Genomic DNA, 25,773 nt, shown 5'->3' on the forward strand with positions numbered 1-25,773 from the left:
TTATAATCCAGTTAAAAACTTTTTTGTTGTGATAAACTCATTTGTCTTTTCCTTTCCACTATACTGGTTTAATCATTTAAAATGGCTTCTTTAGACCAATGTAGCAGTTTAAGAACTTCTTATGAATGCATATCTCCTGTAGTATCATGTTGAATGAAATATTGTGTTGTGTCAAAATATCATCACTGAAATCAACATCCACACCCAATTCAAGACTTCCAATTTTCCTTGAAAGTGTAGCTTCATCTAATATTTGCTCAATTAACAACCGTCTAGCTACAATGGCTATTTGAAGTGGATCAAATTTTCTGTCTTTCCTTTAAGAAAAAACAATATCTAGTGCATCAGATGCATCAAACAGTGACCTAGGGTAGCTTTCTTCTTTAAATGTTTGAGAAGTATTTTCTTGTGAAAGCAGTCCTAGTTTAGAGGTGTTAAAAAGCGATATCTTAGGGTCAAGCTTTTAATTCTTCCAATAACATATCTAGCTTGCACATCAGTATAGATGATACTTTGTCTATTTTGTCGCAGGAAAAATGGGACACCAATATATCGTCGACTTGGGTGAAGAATAAGTCACCACAAAGCACAAAGACTAGTCGTGGCAATACGTGTGGGCCGTTTCTGCATTAATTGAGTCGTCCAATTTTAATATACTTTATTATATAAATCTGCAAGTATACAAATTGTAAACTAAGTTTACAATTATGTAACAATAAATACGAACAATGTATTTGACTGAAATATTTGCATGCAACGGAGCTTTACTCTGACCTTAACTTACATACCAAAAGGCAGCTTTCAAACAAAACTGAATTCTATATATTTGAAATACTAAAGTAACTTCACTTTAATTGAAACATTTTAAACATAAAGTTACAAGTACCTGCAGCGGTGACTTTAGTCTTCCGCCCTCCTGAGTGTAATATTGATCAGTGACTAACTCGAATAGTGAAGTTGTATTAGTATATATATGGTTAATATTGCCGCGCTTTGAGTTCATGCATAGCTCATGCCATTTGAATATAAATACATATCATTTAAATAATAATAAAGAATCGCTTTAACTTTCTATTGTAGTTATTTGAATATTCAGTACGTAAAGCAAAACATGGCGTACAGAGCTATAGTTTATTTCAAAATACGCAGCGCAAATCTATTGTCGTAAAACGTCAAGAAACATGAATATGAAATATGAATAGGATATGAATGTGAAACATATAACACTGAAAACACAAATAAAATAAAATGCATAATAATGAAACAAGATGGATAAATATATCCGGTGACATTTTATGGAATATTAGATCTAGAGGTAAAAATTGTCCATTTGACACATTCTAACCCATTTAAAGCTAATGATAAAATATATTACCAAGCTGTTCCAATGGGTATTACTATCACAAAATATTCTTTAATTTGTATGCACTGCAGCGCTTCAATGTCAATTTTCACTCTGGTTTGCCTTTCCCTTGAAGTCAAGGATAATGACATTTTGATCTTTAATTATGTGTCCATATTACACCAAAAATGGGGGCGAAAAATACCAGAGGGACAGTCAATCGCGCTATTATGATAAGTACAGGGAGTTATATTTCGCCATGTTTCGTATAAAAATCCCAGCTCGTATGACTATCTTCCCTCATTTTCATTTCCCCAGTTATGTTAAACATTTGTAAAAGATTCTTAACTGCGTGTCAGAGTTTCTAGAAGTTGAAAATCACATGTAACCCGTTACGGCTACAATCTTCTTGTAAAAAAATAAGTTCCTAACAGCACAAAATGGCACAATTGCGTTATATCAACATTTGTATACTTGTATTTGTAAAACAATATATGAGTAAAAATAAAATAAAAAAACACAGTAGTTCATTTATATGTCAAGGTTATATCCGAACTTTACAATCTTAATATTTCTTCACAGTGAAGAGTAAAATCACAAAATATTGACTCCGAGGAAAATTCCACCCGGAAAGTTCAAGATTAAATGTCATATCAAAAGCTCGTACACATCAAACGAATGAACAACAACTGCCACATTCCTGACTTTTTTATGTAGAAACTGTATAGCTAGCTTAACGTCTCACTTGTATGGTAGTCTTATAAAATTCCATTACAACAATGAGTGAACAATATTGATCAGGATTATAATTTGGTACGCCAGACGAGCGTTTCGTCTACATAAGACTCGGCAGTGACGCTCATGTCAAAATATTAATAAAGCCAAACAAGCACAAAGTTCAAAACAAACTAACATAATTACAAATGTGAAAAATATGGAAAAATCAGTCAAAGTTGTGTTTTTATCAATCACTATAAAAACAAACCGATATATAAATAAACATTTACAATGACTGAATGTTTAGGTACAGAGTTGCGTCACATTCATGAAGAAACTCAAAAGGGCCTACTGATTAAGCATGTTGGCAGAAACGAAAGACAATAATACAAAAATTATCATAGAACTATAAAAAAAAAAAAAAAACACTGTCGGAATAAGTACAGAGCCACGTCATATGTAACCAGGAAACAAAAAAAAAAGCATGCAGGAAAACCATATAAGCACAATAAAAGACACAAATACAAAAACTATCGTAGATCAATAAAACAATGATGTGATGTGTAAGTACAGAGCCACGTCGAATGGATGCCACTAAAAGAACAGACTAAACTGTTACAGTAATAGTAATAAAACAAAGAAAAGAATACTACAACATGTTATTAATATGATAAACAACGCCAGTGCCCAGGGTGTATATACATACTACAAAATTTATCTGGAATGTCAAATAACCAGATATAATAAACGTTTCAAGTGTAACTTGCAAAGTATTCATAAATATGTCATTTTTTAGATCTGTTAAAAGAATACCATCTTCCAGTAAGAAATTTGTCTAGATACTTATATATAATGTCCCCATTCTTTAACCCAAATGATGCTATGACGCTATTAATTCTAAATGTGCATGTCCTCAAGAAAACACGACTCTGAGTAATGTCCTCGGTAAAATATTAAAATATATATAATATACTTTTGTCCTCTCTAAATCATTACCTGCATTATGTATGACAACATTTTTTTTATATTTAAACACTCTTAAAACCTATCAACCATACCCACTGTGACCATACCCTTGTCACCAAATAATTACAGCCCCCCATTCTTTGGTGACCTAAATGAACACCACCTGTTTTACTTTTTGCGTGTATTCGCATTGGCTAACTGAACATCTCGCGGTATCCCTTAAGCAATTGCATTACACAATAAAAAATATCATTCATGATGACACGTGGTCCCACAATAAAGTGCACAGGTGAATTAAATACATAAACTTGATAAAAATCGTGTTTCCATAATCCTACCTAAAAATGTAATTATAAGTATTGAATGCTTCTTTTTGTAACTTCATAGGGTTGTAAAAGCGTTGACCGTGCGCACATTTTTGGAAGCGCTTCATATAAAATGTACTTCGGTCAACGCTTTTACACCCCAATAAAGTTACAAAAAGAAGCATTCAACTCTCAAAAGACTTTTGAAAGCTTCAAAACTCCAACAACCCATTACTTTGATCTGCTCGTCAGAATAATTAAGCATAGTTCCTAAAGTCGCATCACCGATTCAACATCAATGAGTTCCATACTTTGATTGGTCAGAGCTAAATAAACTCGCCAGACGCGCGTTTCGTCTACAAAAGAATCATCAGTGACGCTCGAATCCAAGAAAGTTTTCAAAAAAAAACAAATAAAGTACGAATGTTGAAGAGCATTGAGGACCAAAATTCCTAAAAGTTTTGCCAAATCCAGCTAAGGTAATCTATGCCTGAGGTAGAAAAGCCTTAGTATTTCAAAAATTCAAAATTTTGTAAACAGATACTTTATTAATATAACCATATCAATGATAATTCATGTCAGCAAAAAGAGTGCTGACTACTAGGCTGGTGATAATATACTCGAATACATTTTTGCAGAATCCCTTAAAACTGACATGGCGTCAGGCGGAGAATCATCAAATTGGCAATATAATTGACCACTTATTGGAGGTTGAATTTTCATACATACTAACAAAAATGTAACCGAACAAATTTCTTTACTTGATTGTACAGACAAAAGTCAACAGTTATTTGTTATACGAAAGCAAGAGAGAAAAAAATATCATAAATTACAGTAAACATATATAACTAAATTATGTCAAGAACATGAGCTAACCAGGAGAGCCTATATGCATATTAACTAGTCTTATAAATTTACCAATTAACATAATTAGGTAGTCTACCTTTAAAGAAAATTCCTTTCAATTTCCACAATTCACAATATTCAGATAAAGTGTCAAGTTGCTTTTATAAGTCAATTTGCGACTCTGCTAACAGAATAAGCCAAATATATTTTGATATTATAATTATTAACCGCCGCATTTCAAATTTTTCAAGTGTAACTTGCAAAGTATGCATAAATATGTCATTTCCTAGATCTGTTAAATGAATACCATCTTCCACGATTAGTTTTATTAGACCCTTCCCTGCAACTGAGATGCAGTTGTAATTTCATTAACTCTGACAACAGCAAAAAATACCATCGAAAAAGCACTTGAAAAAAGAAAGTTTCGCGATATAGAATCTGGCAAAATCTTTATTTTTTCTAATAGATCAATAGTTATAGTCAATCTACAGTCTGGTCTTAACTCTTACCTCGCCTTTCTATCAATCATTTTGAAAACATTTAATACTGACCAATGCCATGTTTTCAATTCGAATTAAAACCTGTCGACTTTTGTAATTTGATGCCCATATAAACATAGCTAACATAATTTAACTACTGGTAACTCTTAAAATGTAATGCCCTTCATGATTGGCATATTTGACCATGATTCTGGCCATTTATTTTGTGACACAAACCAAGGCCGAGTTACCACATGTACAGCTGTCAGTGTACAAATGTAACGTTTCATTAGGTATCCATGTATTTTCTTACTCTTCACGGCCATCTAGTATTATTAGTGAAGTTGAAACGGAATATTTATCAACAAGATCTTGGTACCTACCGATGAACTTTATTACAAGAAAGACGAGAAGTTCTTTCATCAACTTTCTGCTCAGACACTGGTGACGTTTTGAGTTTGAGTAGTTGCTGCATGCTCTTAAAAAAACACCCATATCAAATTGTAGCCTATAAAAGGTCCCGCCGAAATTACAGATAGTTCACGGGAAAACAACGGCCTGCGTAATACTAAAACAGTAAATATAAAAATTAATTTAGATAACAGACAATAATTTAATGTTGGATGTAACGCGTCTTCTGATTGGCTGACGTTATTTTGTTATGAGCCCATAGACATAATTTAGTCATGTAACCATGAAATCATCGTTTTTTATGGTTTTTTACGGTTTGAAATGGAATTTAGAATTAAATTATAAGAAATGACTGTAATATTTTTTCTGTCTATTCGAAATAACATAAGAAAAATGTGGTGAACACTGTTAAATAATCCGCTACGTGCGTTATTCAGTGTGCACCAAATTTTTAATGTTATTTCTTCATAGACAGAAAAAATATTACAGTCATTCCTTAAACAACCAACGACAATCAATGGATACAGGGCGTCTGACTGTGTAAAGGCAACAGTCGTAAACCGCTGTTCAAAATTCATAAATCGATAGAGAAAAAACAAATCCGGGTTACAAACTAAAACTGATGGAAACGTATCAAATATAAGAGAACTACGACACAACACCGAAATGTAACACACACAGAAACGAACTATAATGTAACAATAGCCATTTTCTTGACATGGTACAGGGCATTTTATGCAAAAATAGTGGGTTGAACCTGATTTTGTGGCATGCAAAACCTCCCGCTTTAATGGCAGTGTAAAAAAAAACTACGTAACCTTGTTTCTAGCTTAATTCTCTTCCAACAAGGGATAGTTGTATTTATAGAGCAACATAAAAGCAGTTTAAAAGGGCTTGACTCGTCAGATAATAAACAGAAAACACTAAAAAGAAAGACCCAAGAATACTTGCTGTTATTGAAGCTAGTTCAAATCTTATGTTTTCAAAAACAATCATGGTTCCTAGACTAAAACATCAATCCATACATATTTAACGGGTTTAGAATAAAAACATAAGCCACAATTTAGTAAGGCACAACATTGTGGAATGTCGACAGTGTTTAGAATTTTTTTTTAATTTATTCTAATGTAGTATTCCTTGGCGTTTATTATAATCAAAATAGCATGTTTACCGCGATGTTTTGTTTTTCGACATAAACATTTGTAATTTCACTAATTTGAACTATTTTAGAGCATAGGTAGATGATTTCAACATATATGCACTGCCTGGAGTGCTTGGTCTTTGAAACATTTACTGTATAACCCGATTTAAATATTAGGCTAAAGGCCGCTAGAGGGCGCATAATTATTCGAGATTATAATTTTATCACTTTGTCCAATGTGAATTATTGTATCCAAAATTTCACCCCCATCCCAAATGGCCTCAATTATGACAAGACTTACCAATAGTATTTATTGTTAACTGGTTCTCGTCCTGAACATGCCTGAAATATTTGCCACTGGACGTTAAGCAACCAAAAAATCAGTTAATCAATCTTGAACATCTAATGAAAGATTTTGGACACTTTTCTTAAGTGTCTTTTTCATTCGATTCAATTAGTTGACGTGGAAGATTTAACTGATGCAGTCATTAAAAACTCCCCAATTTAAGCTTATATATGAAAAAATTATCAAATATGCCATAAAATGTAACTATTCATATGTTGTTGTTTTTTTGGTCAAAAATAAAATTGGCCGCATTCGTTTTCATTCTCAACATGCTCAACCTTTATGTATATTATGTATCATCATCAAACTTTACGTACATTTAAATATTAAGACTGAACATAAATGTGGCCACTTCTATTTGAGACAAGAATAGTCTAAAAATCATCTCTTAAATGCTAAAATTATGAAGATTTCAGCAATTTAGTATGACTTAATGGTGCTTGTGCATTGTATCGTCAAAAAACTGGCCCATATGAATGTCACAGAAATATTTTGCTTTCCAATAAATAGCAGAACGTTTACATTTACATTTTAACAATTTTGTAAAACTGATTTATGTTTTGGGCCCTCTCCTTTGCAGATGTTTCTTCTCGTGGTAAAAATATCACTTTTTGAACACAATTATAAGTTCTTTGAAAATGTAATACTTTGAACACATTCAATAACTCCATATTTTATACACATTTATTTTATGTTCCTCTACGTTTCAAATCACCACAATTGGTTAAGCTCAGTCATTTTGGAAAAATATAATCATGTCCATATATCACTTCACAGACACTTCCGTGTTTACACTCAACTTTTGGGTTCCTCATCTTTAGACGCATTAGGGATATTGACCCATATATGAAGCAAATTTTGATTATTGATGTTACCGTGATACGCTGATACACAACAATGTATTTGTAAAGCGAATATTTATTGATTGATATCCTTCATTCATTTTGTATTTGCCTCTAAAGATCTCCATTATACAAATTCGTTTAAATGTTGGTTTTATTATCTTTGATTGCTCCATTTCCGTTTGTTTGTCATCGATCCTTTATGTTTCATTTCGTTCTATTTCGTTCTATTTCGTTTCACACTTATAGAATACAACATAAGTTGTGAAAAGGACTATTTTAAATGGATAAGGCCACACCAATTTGATTCCTTGTTCGACGGACCCGCCCGCACCAATTTTTTTCAAAACTGAATTTTTATATTTTTTTATATTCCCGCTTCCCGCATCCGGAAATGTAATCATGTCCATTTCCCGCACCGTTTTTTGTAAATATTATAAAAAGATACCAACATTTGGGTTTAAAATCACAGTCTATAAACCTGTATATATAACGATTTTAAACATAAAAGCACCCCATCACACTGTGTAAATATCTGTGAGAATATTTTTTCAGCATGAAACCTATTTATCAAAGAGGGAGTGCTCCGAAATAGATTTACAACAGCGGGAATCCTGTAAAGAACAAACAATTTGTTTCTTTCCCCCTTACTTATATTCCCTACCAAAAAATGTTCGTTGTTAGAATAAAGTACAGAGAACTTCTGAAGGATTTGCCTTCAACTGCAATTATATTGTATGCTGGCGAAACAAAACTATTCATAGCCGCTGCATGTTTATGCATCTGTCCTGATTGATTCAGGGGCCTGTCGTTCGGCAGTTATCGTTTGTTGATGTTGTTCATTGGTATTTTCCCGTTTGGATATATAAATTAGATCGTTTTCCTGTTCGAATTGTGTACGCTAATAATTTTGGGGTCCTTTATAGCTTGCTGTTTGGTCTGTATCAAAGCCCTGTGTAAAAGGCCGTACTTTGACGTGTTTGTTATTATCAGGTTCAGAACAACCCTCCCTCAGACAAGGGGTAATTTTACTGATGTAGAAAAGAAAATAGAAATACCAAGGATTTGTACTATAGTTCTTCTATACAAAACCTTTGAAAACTTAGAATTTTGTACTCAAAAAGCGGAGAGTTACATCATATTTTAAACAACTTTTTTCTAAAAGAGGGGTCCACTTATTTTGAATAATATTAAACTGTTAAAGTAAATGTGTTAATTTAACATGGTTAAAGTCCAGAAATATTACAAAATTCTTGGACATGTTTTGACCATTTAATACTAGATAGATATATAGTTCTTTGAGAAAATATGAGCCCTTTTGTACAAACAAATATATTTTAACAATATTGATCCCTCATAAGACATGTAAAAGAGATATTTATAACTTAAAGGGGTTGTCCCCAAACTGATTATGTCTTGGATGGAGAAAATTATTGTCTCATTGTCAGTCACACATACATCATTTGTACATAGACCATATTTAATTATTTCTTGGTGAACTGGGATAAAATACTTCAGATATTAAAGAAATGTCAAAGTACAAGTGAGAAACATTGATAAATCAAGTTTTAATATTGTCAAAACCTACTATTTTATGTTTACAAAAAAAAATCATAATCGCTGGCCTTTACTTTTCAAGCTTCGCCTCAAAAATTTGCAAATTAAATATTTTTTTTATAAAAAATTTCAAATCGCTCGCTCGCCCCAAATTTTGGAGTCCAAAAATCCGTAGAACAATAAATTAAATTGGTGTGGCCTAAAACTACAATGGTAAAAACGCAGCTATTAGACGGTAAGCTTTTTAGAAAAGCTACCATTTTACAAACTAGGCCAGTCAGGTCAATATATGGAACATGCTATGGTCGGTACATTTATAACATCTAGGTAAGTTTTATCAATATTTATCGAAATAAATGATAATGATTTTCATTGGATAAAACTAAGCTGATAACAATTGTTTATAATATATCAAATTTAAATGTTTTATTCGCTATACACTTTAACATTCACCGATCTGTCGAATTAATAAGTTTAATTATATACAAGTTGAACGACCTATTTTCTGTATTGTATGACATGTATAAATAGCAAAATAATGTGACGTCAGCAGTTGTATGTATACAATAATTCATGAATTACAATAAATAACAATAATCCATTGATTATATATGTATACATACTAAACCTGTAATACACACTTGTATTTATGTTATATGAGGGGAGGACAGGGGGTACCCTTCTCCCTTCTCCCACCCCTCTTCTCCTTTCTCCTACCCCCGTTCTCCTTTCTCCCATTAGAATAAAACATCTCCTTTTGAGATATTTTTTCTTGAAATATTAGAAATTTTTTTAAAAGGAGAAATATTTTATTTTTTCTCCTTTCTCCAAATTTTTCTCCTTTCTCCCAGCCTTCCTCTCCTTTCTCCTACCCCCTTTCTCCTTTCTCCCACCCCCTTTCTCCTTTCTCATACCCCCTTTCTCCCTGTCTCCCTTACCCCTGTCCTCCCCCTCTTATATAATTCTTCTTACCAATTGAATTTGGAAATCCATAATTATTTAACATTGAATTGTCAAAACGGATCAATATACTAACAGTGGCGGATCCAGGGGGTCCGCGGGGTTTGACCCCTTCCCCCTTTTTTTTTTGGACGATCAATTCATTTAAATGGGGACGTATATAGTTGGAATTAACCCCAACCCCCCTTTTAAATGACTGGATCCGCCACTGAATAAAACTGTCTGACCGTGTGACGAGCAGTTTTAAGTCTCGTCATCATCATGATATCGTCCTGAACATGCATGAAATATTTTACACTGGACGTTAATCAACCTAAAATCAATAAATCAGTATTCAAAATAAGATAATATACGACACAATCAGGTCTTGATTGAATAATTAAAAACCAACAAGGCAATCTATGTGGTACATGAAGCGGTACTAAACAAACTTGTATAGAAAAAAAAATAACTGACAAAAGTAAACTATAATCAATTATCAGTCCAGTGGTTATTTTTGTATTATTTCTTTAAAACTACTAACAAGACTTGTCACACTTTAAACTAGTCTATAGAACGACTGTAAGAAGCATATTTATTTATTATAAACTATGTCGTCGCAGATCTCTACAGTTAAGGGAGTTTGCTAATTTGTTTCGAAAAAAATTAAGCTTTTCAAAATACCAGTATAATAGGGGATTAATAAAGAAATCATAAGAGCAAAAAAAAATAGGTCAATGTGCTTGTTTCCTAGATATTAGCCATAGAAATTTTGGCGAGAAAATGTTCTCTCTTGACATTTCATAGCCTTTATAAGTTTAAGTTCTCAAAAACTATTTAACAATAATTAAAATTTCATATGGCTTTTCATTATACATGTAAAAGCATTCATATGGGTAAAACCAGAGGATTCCTCAAATCTGACAAAAATTCCGAAACATCACAAGCGAACATCATTAACAACTTTATACGATAACAGTAACCCGAATAATTCAGTCGTTATATTCCGCTGATCTACGCTGCATTAACCTCTTGTGGGAGAAAATCGGACACGGAAAGGGCTTGAATTATTCGAGTTACGATAACAGTAAATGTGCGAATAACTGTCTATTGACACATTGCCTTAAGCCATTATCCGATTAATATTATATAACACTGCATAATTTTGAATGAATGATTAATTGGTTGTTGATGTTTTAAACTTTTGAATGAATAGCTTTTGCTTAGGTAATCTTCGCCTGGGTTTAAAACTGTGAAAATAATAATGTGTGGTTAAATAAGTCTATGTTGATTATTTCACGCGTTTATGTTTTTAAAATTTTTCAATTCAAATACGACAATTCTTTATTAAACAAACGTTTTACAACATAGGTACACGTATAATCAATATATACCAAATTTAGCTTACAAAAATATACGATTACAAAAATATGTTCATGACAAAACAGACGGAAGTATTCAATACACAAATTAATAATACATAAATATAATTCCAAATAAAAAAAATAAAAAAAATATGTAACAATTGAAATACAAATCAACTTACTGAAAACAGTAATTTCTGAGCTTCACTGCTTTAAATATATATTTTCCTAAGTTGTACAAGTCTTTTACATCTATAATTCTTAATAATTGTAAAAGTTTATTAACAGATTGGCTTAAAGACAAAACAGACTTTAGTAATATAAATATTAACTATAGGTTACTAGATTCCTTCAACAATGAGCAAAACATGTACAGCATAGGACGCTCAAAACAGACTTTAGTAATATAAGTATTAACTACAGGTTACTAGATGCCTTCAACAATGAGCAAAAAATGTACAGCATAGGACGCTCAAAATTGTTTCCTGAAATAATGCCGTATGTTTATCTGCTCAAAATAGAATTTTAATAGTTATTTCTCTCAACACAGATCTGTTGGTGTTTAACGCCTGTTTTCGATATTTCTATATTTCTTGAAGGTCTTTTTTTATATCGGTGGATAAAGCCGGGAAGGACCACTTTCGGCAGAAAAATGGAAATTATTATTATTATTTACAGTGCTTATATATCGCTTATCTAAATAAACATTTACTCTAAGCGCTTTTAAAAAAACAAGGATACAAGTACATATAAACAAATTTAAAATTAGAATAAAAATAGAAAGCGTACAAAATATAAACAAATTTTGAAAAAAATATTAAAAGAAAATCAACAGAAGTGCTTCAATTTAAAAATTGGACTAATAGCTTTATGCCTAAAAATAAAAAGTGTAAAGGAAATAAAAATGCGATAAAAAATAAGTAAGTATGAGAAATGTATAAAAATTAAAATTAAAAATGCATTAAAAAGTTAGTATTATACATTAAAATATATACTGAGATCGAATAAAAGTCTAATACTGTCCGATTATCAATAATGTGGAAAAGGCCTGTCTGAAAGTTTTGATGTTTTTCTTGAAAGCATTCACAGATTCCGTGTTTCGCAGTTCTTTCGGCAAGTCATTTCATAAAACGGCGGCCTCTCTATCAAACCGTCTCTCTCCGTATGTTTTTGTTCTAACTGTTGGTTTAACCAGAAGCTTGTTGTTTTCTGACCGACGAGTTCTTGTTGGGTTGTAGATGTGTACAAGTTCTTGAAGGTACACGGGTGCTTCCTGTTTCAGAGCTTTAACCACACAAAGCAACACTTTGTATTTGCAACGAAATGTTTTTGGCAGCCAATTGAGAGATTTTAAAATTGGACTACAGCTATTTTCCAAATGCATGCAGTTTAAAGGTTTGGTAGCTTGCTTGCTTTGTTTGTATGACCGTGTTTTCAAGCATTTTAAATTAGTTTTACAATTGAATTCAATAGATTATTGAGGCTTCAGCTTGCATTATGCCATTGAATGCTTCAACAAACATTTGTACAAACAAAGCAAGCAAACCGACCAAACGTTTAAACTACATGCATTAGGAAAATAGCTGTAACGTGTTAATTTTTCTTTTTTTTTTTTGTTATCAATTTTGCGGCGATGTTTTGAATACGCTGTAAAATCTTAATCAAATAAGATTGGAGTTCAATGCACTTGTAACTGAGCAATAAAAAACCCACTAAAGACTTAGTATGATCTTAGATATTCTGGAGAGATTACAAGATCCTGTCCCAGAAGGGAAATAGTGTACTATCATGCAATTATATCTATTTGACCAGGGAAAACGCAGCTTCAGTTTAATACTTTGGACTATAATATAAAATTCTCAATTTTAATATTTTAGACTTTATTTCTATGTGTTTTTATAATTCATTTATTTTTATATTTTCGATTCTATTTACATTTCATATCCAGGACTTAAAATCAACATGCTTTAATATGCAATTTAATTCTCAGTTTGGACATTGAGTGACATGTTATACTCTGTTAGCTAATTAGTGACATTTTACCTTATTCATAATGTATGTTCTTAATTGTATAATCAGATTTTCATTTAATATCTATTCTTCAAGTTCTAAAAGTAGTTTAATCTTTGTCAGTGAACACTATTATCCAAATTAATGGTTATTTTTTATGTCTATACTTCAACTTGTCAATTCAATTGTGTATAAATACTTGTGTATACTTTTTATAAGCAATATTTGGACTCAGGATCTTACTCTGAACACAGTCTATCTGTTATTAAAATATAAGTATTCCATGCTGAATTATTGGTTTATTCATCGCTAGTTCCAGAGTCTCAGTAGTTAGTTTTCACCAGTATTTCAGTGTTCTCATTGCTATTCAGAGCAATCGTTCGTTGTGTAATCAGGTGCATCACACAGTTTCAGTAACAAGAGTCCACTCAGTCAGGCTCTTGTTACACAAACCTACAAGTCACGGGTCAGTTACCCCGGTAACAGATGTCTAAACTCCGTGTAAAACAAAAACTCAACTTATCCCTATTAGTCATTTTTATATCTATTAGTATTTTTTACTTTTTTTGCAGATTAAGATATTAAGATGTGGTCATTAAGATTGTGTAACCGAGGTAGCCGTGACAGATGTCTAAACTCCGTGTAAAACAAAAACTTACCTTATCGCTATTAGTAATTTTTATATCAATTAGTATTTTTTACTTTTTTGCAGATTAAGACATTAAGATGTGGTCATTGATATTGTGTAACCGAGGTAGCCGTGACAGATGTCTAAAATCCGTGTAAAACAAAAACTTACCTTATCGCTATTAGTCATTTTTATATCAATTAGTATCTTTTACTTTTTTTGCAGATTAAGACATTGAGATGTGGTCATTGAAATTATGTAACCGAGGTAGTCGTGACCTACTTTTACGTATAACTACAGCATCACATCGAGCATCGACAACAGACGCTGCACAAGTGGATGAAATTTCTGGACAAGATTCAACTGAAGTAAAACCTTTCAGTCAAATTCCTGGACCAAAAGGATTATACAATATTCCTTTTTTAGGAACAGCATTTCATTTTAAACCTTTCAGTAAGTTATGCTAACCTTCTAAAGGAAACAATTGTTCTGAAGTTATTTGCACTATAAATGAGAGAAAAGAAAAATTAATTGCAATATTTTATAGCACCTGTGACTTCAATTTTTTTTCTTCATAAATGGTACTTGTCATTTATCTTATTGTGAAAGAAAAGGCACCCTTTAGTAATATTTATACGTTGTGTGTTTGTGATAAGGCTAACAAAGGCGGATTAAAAGGGGGGGCTTTTTTGTGCATGGGAAAATTTTCGTTGTTCATTGAAGGATTCACTGAAACATGACTGGAGCGACCCCCTTTTAGGCTGTCAGTGGACTCCAATTTTAGGAAAGTTTCTAGATCCGCAATTGGTTTACAATAATAGTAAATAAATTGATATCTTGGCAAAAACACATGGTACCTCCTTTTATCGACTATCTGTCTGTTTTCACGGAAGATAATTTATCAATGGAAATATTAACTTAGAAAATAAATTGTAAATCGTGACGGGATATTGGTTAGAGATTTTAATTGTTTTTCACAACGTGTATTGGCAAATACTTCTTAATTACAGATTGAAAACATTCTGTTATGGAAATATGTGTTTAAAAAGAACTAATTATGCCCTCATGGGGAAATATACATATATCCTTCGCAAAACATTTTATATTAGAATATATTTTATTTTATTTCCACATATTAAAAAACTTAAATGATTTTTCTGTTCTCAAACCTCGATTTACATTTTGGAGCTAAAATAATTGTCCAGGGGTAAATTGGTTATCTATTTTTGCTTCGAATGTTAAAGGAGGGTTTATAACGGCAATTGTTTGCCCCTGAAATTGCAATTTTTTTCTAGCTTTTCAAAATCATGTTAATTTTATTGATGAATGAATAGTTTAGCGTAATCTAGATAATTGCAGAAATTCAAAAATTGATACGAGCCAAGGCCTAACATGAAAAGACATTTTACACACATTCACATTTTCATGAAACAAATATTGAAGAACAGTTAGTACTCTAAAGGATTGTTAGTGGTAAAGAAATTTGGTCGACCCCCTGCCTTTTCTCGAATGACAGTAAATCCACGCCAAAGTAGGCACAGGCAGATGGAGAGTTGTCTCATGGCACTCAAATCACATCTTCCTATATCTATAGGCGTCCGTTAAGACCTCTTACAACAACACTTTGAGCTGATCTGTCGCAAGACTAAATTTCAGTTCAAATCTAATAAACCGAAATTTGCAAGTGGCAAATGAAAACTTCCAGTCCGTTAACCGGTCAACACATATAACAAGATATAAAAGAAAGGCGAGGATACCAAAGGCACTTTCACACTCATAAGTCAAATTAAAATTAATACGACGTGGCAAAAAAAAGACCTGAAGACAAACAGCAGTATACAACACATTACATAAAAAAAACTCAAGACTGAGCCACACGACCCCCTAATAAAAGTCAGAGGAAAATCTAACTATTGTATAGTTATTATTTTTTCCCGTCCTGAATATGCATGAAATGTTTGCCACTGGACGTCAATCAGACATAACCATTCAATCAATTGGCTAGCCAGGACTACATTGATCAATTCACATAGTACATTTAAGGGTAACCACAAATATTGTTTTATTGTTTTTTGTAGCAAAATACGTCCCTGACGATTTACTGAATGTCTTAAGCGACGCACGTGACAAATATGGCGACATTGTTAAAATGCGGATGGGGAAAGATTACATAGTTTATGTATACCATCCTGATTATGCAAAAACAGTCTTCCAGTTTCCTTACAAGGAACACCTGCGGATTGGGTTAGACCTTAGCGAGACGTTCCATGACAGAAGTGGCGTGCCAAGAGATCTTGGAACATTGTGAGTAGAAAAAATAGTAATCGAAGAAACTGAGAACATATTTTCTTATACGTTCAAGACGAGCGTTTTTCTACACAGTACTCGTCGGTGCATCTTCGCTAACCAAGGGTTACGATCCACTCACGCTCTCTTCTAGAGAAAGTGGGAGTGGATCGTAACCCTTATAAGAGAGCGGGAGTGAATTGTAACCATTAGAAAAGAGCGAGAGTGGATCGTAACCCTTGGCTAACGAAGATGTCATCGTTGATGCTCGAATAAAAAAGTAAAAAGGTCAAATAAAGTACGAATTTCAAGAGCAAAATGCTATAAAAAACAGGAGATTTTTTTTGGATTAAAATCTATACTTCTAATTGATAGTGTATGATTTTTATCATGCTAGCTCGTGTATTTCTTTCAGTATTCATCAATCAAAAAAAGGACATCATGTAAAATAATACTCTTTTTTTTTATAGAAGCGCATGTCTGTTAAAAAAATACAGTTTCGAAATACCTGAATAACATCACGCGGGTAATTTGCGTGCGTCCACAAAAACTGCATTTGAATCAAGAATTTCCTACTTTTTCTTTTCACAACGCAAACGACGTTCGAGAAGAGGGGGTACCAGTAAATGAATATTTTCAAATAGTTATATTGTTGAAAACAAAAAAATAAGGACAATTATCCGTCCAAATAATTTGAACATTTTAGGGCCAAATAATTAGAAGCACTCCACATCCACACTCAGCTGTATAAATGCGTCTTATAAATAAATGAGGGTCTGGATGGGCTTACAAAATAAGAAAAAATGGTACAAAGTGAAGAATAAAAATAAAGGGCAAAAACAGAAAAATAAAATAGAATGGGCTTTATACATTATTGAAGGCCATACGGTGACCTATTGTTGTTAATTTCTCTGTTATTTAGTCTCGTTTTGAAAGTTGTCTCGTTAGCAATTATGCCACATCTTTTTTTTTTATTAACCAAATACAGAATATAGAGAAACGATGGACTTCAATCAATACTCATTAATGTACTTACTTTAATTCAGACAAGGCGATGCATGGGCTGCTCTCAGAAAACCATCACAAGAAAAGATGCTTCGTCCAGCAGTTGTTGCTAATTATGTGCCGTTGATTGAAAGAGTTACGAATGACTTTGTAGAGGAGTTGCGAAAGAAAGGAAGTGTAGACGATCTGCTTAAAGAGCTGATGAATTATACAACTGAAAGTACGTATGCATACATATCTGTATTTACTAGCAACTTCAGTTTTCTGGTTCTAAAACCCCATAAACATTAAAAAAGGCACATGAAATAAATTGCAATGTTAAACATTTTAGTGAGCGTTAAATATTCCCTTTTTAAAGAGGAACACTTGTGTAACAACGATTATCACATTAACTAGTGCTTTTGTTTATGTTCGATATATTTGTTAATAGACGTTATACCATAAGTCAACAAACCTTTTAACTATATTTTAATTTTATCAGCTATCATGTTCTGCTATTGTAATGTCGTGCACATATGAAAAGACATTAAGAATTTTCGTAATTTTTTTGTTGGAAATGTGTCTGAACCGTAACCTTGACGATGATATGTTTTATCAAAGTTCAAAGTTACAATATTGATATATGAGTATTATACCCTTATATTTTTTGCAGGTGTTGCAATGCTATGTTTTAACAGAAGACTAGGGTATTTGGAAAGTAATTCAGATACAGAAATTGTTAATCTTATCACAAAGTTCTTCATTGATTTCCAGACCTCGATTACCATGCCTTTCAAGACATACAAACTCTTCAGAACGAAACTATATAAAAGATTCGAAAAGACATATTTGGACATTTATAGGTAAATATTTTATGTGTAATGACTTGTTCTTTGAGTCAACAAAGTTTCAGTATTGAATAATATATGTTAATGCGCATGCGTGATTTATTTAATAACATGTATGCATGACAGGTTGAAAAACGCAGGTGGTACCTTTCGTGTATCGAGTGAATGAGGGTGTGTTTTTGTAAAGGTTTGATCAGACGAGCATATTTGTTGCTGAGATTGTGAGTTGCTAAGATTGTGAATTCAGGAGCAGAAGCTAAGAAAGGTCAGATTGAAGACTGGACTAAAACATCTTTTTTCTTATGACATATGATCTTTGGCTAAGGTGGAGTCAATCGGCAAACCTCGTGTGACCTCGTGTGACTCCGCTTCTTGCCATCTATCCGTTAGATGGAGATGCGGAATCGGCCAAGTTGTGACGATTGAGGTGGAATTAATAATGGAATAAGTGAACCGCAATTCCCAGAATATATGAAACACATATTGTCGGCTGTTGTTCGTCTATGTTTGATTGGTTCAAAGAAAAAAAGATGCCGGCAAATGCTGATAAATTACAGGTTATCGCTGTAGGGAAAAGAACCTTTGCAAAAAATCTTTCTATATCAATTCAGCAAAATATACTATCATGTGAAGAAACCGTCAAGTTACTTGGAAATAATACCAACTAAAATGTGATGCACATATAAGTAACAGAAAGGCATCACCATAGCTGAATGTTCTCAAGAGAGTTGGATCTATGTCTAACCAGACTGAATAAATCCATGTTGTGAGAGAGGGGGTAGTTCGATTACAAGTGATCGGTATTAAGAACATATACACATCTGCGCATGCGCCAAAATAATGTCAATATCTTTTGATATCAAATAAACATTGTGATGAAAGTGTAAGTATTATTTGTTAAAGTTTTTCAGAGTCTAGTATTCAATAACAAGCAATTAAAAAAAAAAGACTAAGGGAGCTACCATTTGATTTTTATGGGGGGGGGGGGGGGGCTAGGATGAAAAATTTTGTCCTGCATTTTTTTTTAGTTGTAATCTCTGTCCTGCCTTTTTATTTTTCACTCTATTCGATCCTGCCTTTTATTTTTATTAGTTTATCCTGACTTTTTTTACCTAAATTGTTATCCTGCCTTTTTTTTTGCAAAGTGTCTCATCCTGCCTTTTTTTTTTTACTCAAAACTCCTGTCCTGTCTATTTTTTTCAAATTTCATCCTAGCCCCCATAAAAGTCAAATGGTAGCTCCCTAATAAGATTCATCTTCTATTTTAGGATAGGTAAAAAAGAGATATCAGCCCAAAGAAAAATGTTAGAAAAACTACAAAAAGAAGGTGACCTCGATCAGTATCTTCAGGACGAACCAAACTTCATATACTCGCTACTTAACGACACAAGAATGACGGATGAAAAAATCAACAGCGTTATTATGTCTTTGTTTATAGCAGGAATTGATTCGGTACGTATTTAAAAATTGGTTTATTATTATAAGACCACAAAAATTGAAAATTTTTTGGTCGTATATTGGTAGGACGTTGGCGTCGTCGTCGTCGTCGTCTGAAGACATTTGGTTTTCGCACTATAACTTTAGTATAAGTAAATAGAAATCTATGAAATTTTAACATAAGGTTTATGACCACAAAAGGAAGGTTGAGATTGATTTTGGGAGTTTTGGTCCTAACAGTTTAGGAATTAGGGACCAACAAAAGGTCCCAAATAAGTATTTTTCTAGGGTTTTGCACAATAACTTTAGTATAAGTAAATAGAAATCTATGAAATTTTAACACAAGGTTTATGACCACAAAAGGAAGGTTGGGATTGATTTTGGGAGTCTTTTTGTCCCAGCAGGTTAGGAATTAGGGGCCAAAAGGGTCCAAAATTAAACTTTTTTTGATTTCATCAAAAAATGAATTATTGGGGTTCTTTGATATGTCAAATCTAACCGTGTATTTAGATTCTTGATATTTGGTCCTGTTTTCAAATTGGTCTACATTAAGGTCCAAAGGGTCCAAAATTAAACTTTGTTTGATTTTAACAAAAATTGATTTTTTGGGGTTCTTTGATGAATATAAACATGTACTTGGATTTTTTTTATGGGCCCAGTTTTCAAGTTGGTCCAAATCGGGGTCCAAAATTAAACTTTGTTTGATTTCAACAAAAATTGAAAATATGGGGTTCTTCAATATGCTAAATCTAACCATGTATTTAGATTTTTAATATTTAGGCCCGGTTATCAAATTGGTCCCAAATTTCTCAAATTCCAAATTTTGGAAAAGTTTGAAGAAGAAATCTTTAATTGCACAATATTGCGCAATAGATTTGTAAGATCTTGACATTTGTTTTGTATAAGAAACTCTTATTATGTCAAAAATTTGATCAAAATCCAAATTCAGAGCTGTATCAAACTTGAATGTTGTGTCCATACTTGTCCCAACTGTTCAGAGTTCGACCTCTGCGGTCGTATAAAGCTGCGCCCTGCGGAGCACCTGGTTGATTATATGATGTCTTGGCCGTTTATATAGTGATAATTACTACCAGATCAAACATTTCATACTTACTAGTATTTGATTATTAGATAATCTTTAGGACTGTGTTTTTGATTGTTTGATTGTCTTCTTTAAAAAAAAATTAATGATTCTGTGATTATATTTTATGAACACAAAAAGAGAAAATAGAGAAAAATAGGCAATGAAAATAAAGAATAGATAATAATGATAATGAGATGTTAAAATATAAAGAATGGAGAATAATTCGGCAAAAATATAAAGAATAACATACATAAAAACCAATCGGCAATCCGCGGGTAAATCCGCTACTCTCCTTCTTGAGGTACGGAATCGGCTGAGTTGTGACGAATGACATAAATAACCCCGTCCAGACCCTCATACACGTTCAATATGTCCATTCATCTTTTGTTTTGTTTCAGACTGCAAATACAATCGCCTTTGTATTAATCAATTTAGCATTGAATCCAGAAAAACAAGACCGGTTGTACCAAGAAATAAAGGAAACTATGGGTGATGAAAATACTCTCACCAAGGAACATCTAGCAGAAATGTCTTACCTCAAAGCCTGTGTCAAAGAATCTCAAAGGTAAAGAAAAATGGGAATCGTGTTCAGTGGACAAATGTGATGCCCCTGCATGCTTACATAATAATGGTATAAAGGGCTTTGTCTCGAGGCAAGAACGGTAAAAGTGACTTATAGGTCTATTGCACCGGGTTTATTAATATTTATTTATGTATTGTATGTTTATAATCTGTACATATTTACACATGTCACTATAATATGTAATTTACTCACTAACTTACTTACTTACACATTGTTTAACTGTTTGGTGCGTTTTAGTAGAATTATTAATTCATTTAATTGGATTTTGCAGGTTAGTGTTTCCATTGATGCTTGGTGCTATCCGATACCTAGAGGAAGATATAGTACTAGCAGGCTACCATATACCCAAAAATGTAAGTATTATATAGTACTAGCAGGCTATCATATACCCAAAAATGTAAGTATTATATTGTACTAGCAGGCTACCATATACCCAAAAATGTAAGTATTATATAGTACTAGCAGGCTACCATATACCCAAAAATGTAAGTATTATATAGTACTAGCAGGCTACCATATACCCAAAAATGTAAGTATTATATTGTACAAGCGGGCTACCATACACCCAAAAATGTAAGTATTATATAGTACTAGCAGGCTACCATATACCCAAAAATGTAAGTAGTATATAGTACTAGCAGGCTACCATATACCCAAAAATGTAAGTATTATATTGTACTAGCAGGCTACCATATACCCAAAAATGTAAGTATTATATTGTACTAGCAGGCTACCATATACCCAAAAATGTAAGTATTATAGTACTAGCAGGCTACCATATACCCAAAAATGTTAGTATTATATTGTACTAGCGGGCTATCATATACCAAAAAACGTAAGTATTATATTATAAATGTATTCATTAGGGATCTTAACCCTCTTGCTGCCAGTTGGTTTTTAGGTTAAATTTCGTGTGCCAGAAAATACGACAGCTCGACGTCTGTGACGTTAGTTGTCCAACAATGACGTTATTCAATATATGACCAAGCAAAAATGACCGTTACATTTGGGACCAATGGAAGAACAACATAACGATGTTGAATATTTTGTTTTTTACTTGAAAAAGATACTGCAATAAGAAGCTTGCATAAATCAAAACAGACATGTGTGGCCCTCAAGCACAGTCGTTGTAGACATATGTGTCCCTCCGACAGCAAGAGGGTTAATGGTGTTTATATATTTATATAAAAGTGAATAACTCACTAAACATAGAGAATAAAGATAAAACAAAAGAATAGATAGAGATAGGAGAAAAAGAAGAAAGAGTAATTAGTAACAAATTAGAAAAGAGAATATGACTGTATCGAAGAGCCCCATTCAGATCCCCATTGAAATTTGTCATTCTGCAGGGTTAACTCAAAATAGGAACCACTGATTCTGCTATATGGCTAGAAGTTGAACATGATTCTATTTTGTTTTGATGGGAACATAACCAATCTTGAAATTGTATCATATCATTTCTGGCACATTAGACGATCGTTTGTCTACATAAGACCCAATAATGGCGCTTAATCTGAACGCAATGGTGGTAAGGTCAAACCAGGTAAACCATATGAACAAATGATGAAGTTGTCATGCTGCTACTGGTTGAAGTAATTCAATGTATATTCCGTCCATGTTTTCTTTTAATATTTTGTTCTGCTTTGTGTCGATCTCATGGGTTAAGCAATTTTAAAATGATTTGTATAGTTTGTTCTTATGTTGTGCGTTTACAAAATTATTCCGGGTTAGTGGAGGGTTGTGTGCTCATGAACATGTTTTCCCCGGCTCGCCTTTGTATGCATTTTCTATTGTTCAGACGTTATCGTTGGTTCCTGTCTGTCATATTTGTTTTTCTTAAATTGTTTTGTTATGAATTGGGCCGTTAGTTTTCTCATTTACATTTTTTCATATTTTCATATTTTCGGAGCCTTTGATAGCCGACGATACGGTATTGGTTTCTTTTTATTGCAGAAGGCTGTACGATTGCCTATAATTATTTACATCCACTTTTTTTTTACTATGATGAAGTGTCTCATTGGCAATTATACCATATCTCCTATTTGTAAATATATTGTCTCTGTACCTAGATATGTTTTCTTTGTGATGACCTTTGATCTTACTTACAGACACTCGTCCATCCAAATATGAATTCTATGACACTGGATGAAAGATTTTACCCGAGACCTACCGAATATATTCCTGAACGATGGATTCGTGATACAAATAACGATATTGCCAAAGGTCAGGATTTTCCATTCGGAATGATGCCTTTCGGGTTTGGACCAAGAGGGTGCATTGGACAAAGATTCGCAGAAACTGAAATGTACATCGGTGTCGCAAAGGTAATTGAAATTCGACAAAATTTTAAAGATTGAAGATTTGGGCAATATATTGTAATATCACATTATGCAAGCGTATTAAAAACTAGAATGTGAGTACGAGTACGGTGAGTGAAAAGAAAAAAACATATTTTATAACTGCATAGTCAATATTTTGTAAAATAATTATGAAAATTAAACGAAACAAATTAATTTTAGTACAGGGGTTGAAGCTTTGCTCAGTGCTCGGACCAAAAAAAATATGCTCGAAACACTAAATCTAGCATTTTGATTGGTTGATTTTGAAGTACGAGTACAAAAAACTGACTCGAAAGTTTTATGACTTCAAGGCCAGTTGTTTGGTATCACCTTAAATATGTTTTTCTTTTTTTTTAAACTTCATTGGATTGATTACATTTTGACAAACAATAATTTAGGTCATTTAGATGCTTAACCTTTCCTTTTAAAAATAATAGAACGTGATTAAATGTTCAGCTGATTTATCTCCCTGTAGTGTTATGTACCACCTTAAGCATAACGTAGACATTGAGGTAACTGGTGACTCCGTTTTGTATTGGAATTTATGACAGGTTTTAAAAGGGAGATTCTAGATATATAACCAGTCAGGATTCTATTTCGTCAAAATTATCTCCCCATTACGCCAGTTCATTTTCACAATCGTAGAAATGGAAGCCATTGTAGGGATAACGCGCTGCCAATTTTGCTCTTGAAAACCGATAAATTTATCCACATAGCACCATCACGATCCTTATATGTCAGTTGTATTTTAAAAGACAAATGTATCTACTAGATAATGAGCACCAGTTAATGATCTTGTCTGCATTGATTCAACTTAAAACTATTGTCTGATCGGTTGTCATGTGGAATTTTCGAAAATTCTTAAACAAAAAAAAAAAACAGTTATTTAATATTTCGTGGAAGGGCAGACTAAAAGTTTTCAGTGGTTGAAGATTATAAACCCCAGTTATCAAACACAAAAAAATATATTTTTTCGAAAATATGCATTTTCATCATTCAACTTAAAAGACTGTCGTCAAGTACTTTTAGTAATAAAAAAATAGGTATTCGAACACACCTACTCATTTTTTTTTTGTGATTCATTAGATAGGTATTTCACTTGACCCATATATTTCATCTTTTCGTACTGTGATTTTTTTATGTTATAAAGTCAACCTGTAGCTTTGATATATAAAATGATAGAATCTAAAGCGAGATGATATATCAAATACTCTTTGTTTTGTACGTTTTAAAGACAAAATATTCTCCCCTCAAACACACCCTAACACAAAAAGGTGCACTAGATTTTCTCTTTTCGAGGACGCCTCCGGGTGCGGGAATTTCTCGCTACATTGATGACCTGTTGGTGACCTTCTGCTGTTGTTTTTTTCTATGGTCGGGTTGTTGTCTCTTTGGCACATTCCCCATTTCCATTCTCAATTTTAATTGTTACCCATTTTTGCAATTTTTACTTGAGTCACATAATGGAAGGGCAGACACGTCAATTACTGTACATATAGATTGATATGTCCTCTCCGTCCATGGTAATTTTTTTTTAAATCAGAGGTTATGCATTGTCTACATCCAACTTGATAGATACCCATGTCGTCGACTTGATATATAATTGATCTGCATTACTATGTAATAAATAAAATGAAAACTTATGCAAATGGTGTTTTTTTTAAATAAAACACTTCGTAATTGAGAAGAAAATTGTCGTTTTATTTATTGTTTTAACTTTTAACATTTTTGTTACTGTAATAAACATTACAGTAAGCATTTATCGCCTTCTCTAACAAAGAGCTTCGATTCTTTTGTTTTATTTCAACTGGGTTTCCGCCTGTAATCATCAAAAGCAAACAAAAATTCAAAATATATCTAGATAACAGTCTTCATCAATGACAATTTCTTATACATCACGTCAGACTTGATTCATCGATGATGTTGGGTTTTTTTTATCAAAGCTAAACATATTTTCGTTCTTTAATAAATTACAGATTTGGTTACCAATACCGTTTGTTATCTTTTTCAGGTTATACAGAACTTCAAAATAGCTTTACCGCCAGGATTCACGGGAGTGAAAACAAAGCTCAAGACTTTTACAACACCCGCAGAAAGTATTCGTCTACATCTAACGGACAGAAATATATCGAACGAATAGCATATTATAATTACTTTACATCATTAATACTCTTGATTTAATACTCTACATTTAGCATCATATATTTTTGTACAACTGCATTATTTAGTTAGCCAATATAAACTGTTAGATTATACATGTCAGCAGATTAAACAAGTTTTCAGCCATGTTTTGTTACAAATCAGGTTCATTAAAATGTT

General features: G+C 32.6%; 1 protein-coding gene across 1 annotated transcript; it reads left to right on the forward strand.

The window, feature by feature from the left end:
• The first annotated feature begins 9,162 nt into the window (after window positions 1-9,162).
• On the forward strand, window positions 9,163-25,740 carry LOC143052134 (putative cytochrome P450 12a5, mitochondrial). Its single transcript, XM_076225096.1, has 10 exons — window positions 9,163-9,279; window positions 14,119-14,346; window positions 15,972-16,197; window positions 17,226-17,404; window positions 17,837-18,026; window positions 19,280-19,463; window positions 20,931-21,097; window positions 21,387-21,468; window positions 23,224-23,439; window positions 25,466-25,740. Exons 2-10 carry the CDS (start codon window positions 14,133-14,135, stop codon window positions 25,592-25,594), a joined length of 1,587 nt encoding a protein of 528 aa, XP_076081211.1. The 5' UTR covers window positions 9,163-9,279; window positions 14,119-14,132; the 3' UTR covers window positions 25,595-25,740.
• Window positions 25,741-25,773: the final 33 nt, after the last annotated feature.

Source organism: Mytilus galloprovincialis, chromosome 11 (assembly GCF_965363235.1).
Source record: "Mytilus galloprovincialis chromosome 11, xbMytGall1.hap1.1, whole genome shotgun sequence".
Lineage (NCBI taxonomy): Eukaryota > Metazoa > Mollusca > Bivalvia > Mytilida > Mytilidae > Mytilus > Mytilus galloprovincialis.

Excerpts from the sequence above, each read along its gene's own strand:
- LOC143052134 (XM_076225096.1), top strand. The coding sequence starts at position 14,133 with ATGTGGTCATTGAAATTATGTAACCGAGGTAGTCGTGACCTACTTTTA. Across the intron at positions 14,347-15,971 it reads ATTTCATTTTAAACCTTTCA|CAAAATACGTCCCTGACGAT; the intron begins GTAAGTTATGCT and ends TGTTTTTTGTAG. Across the intron at positions 21,098-21,386 it reads TGTGTCAAAGAATCTCAAAG|GTTAGTGTTTCCATTGATGC; the intron begins GTAAAGAAAAAT and ends TGGATTTTGCAG.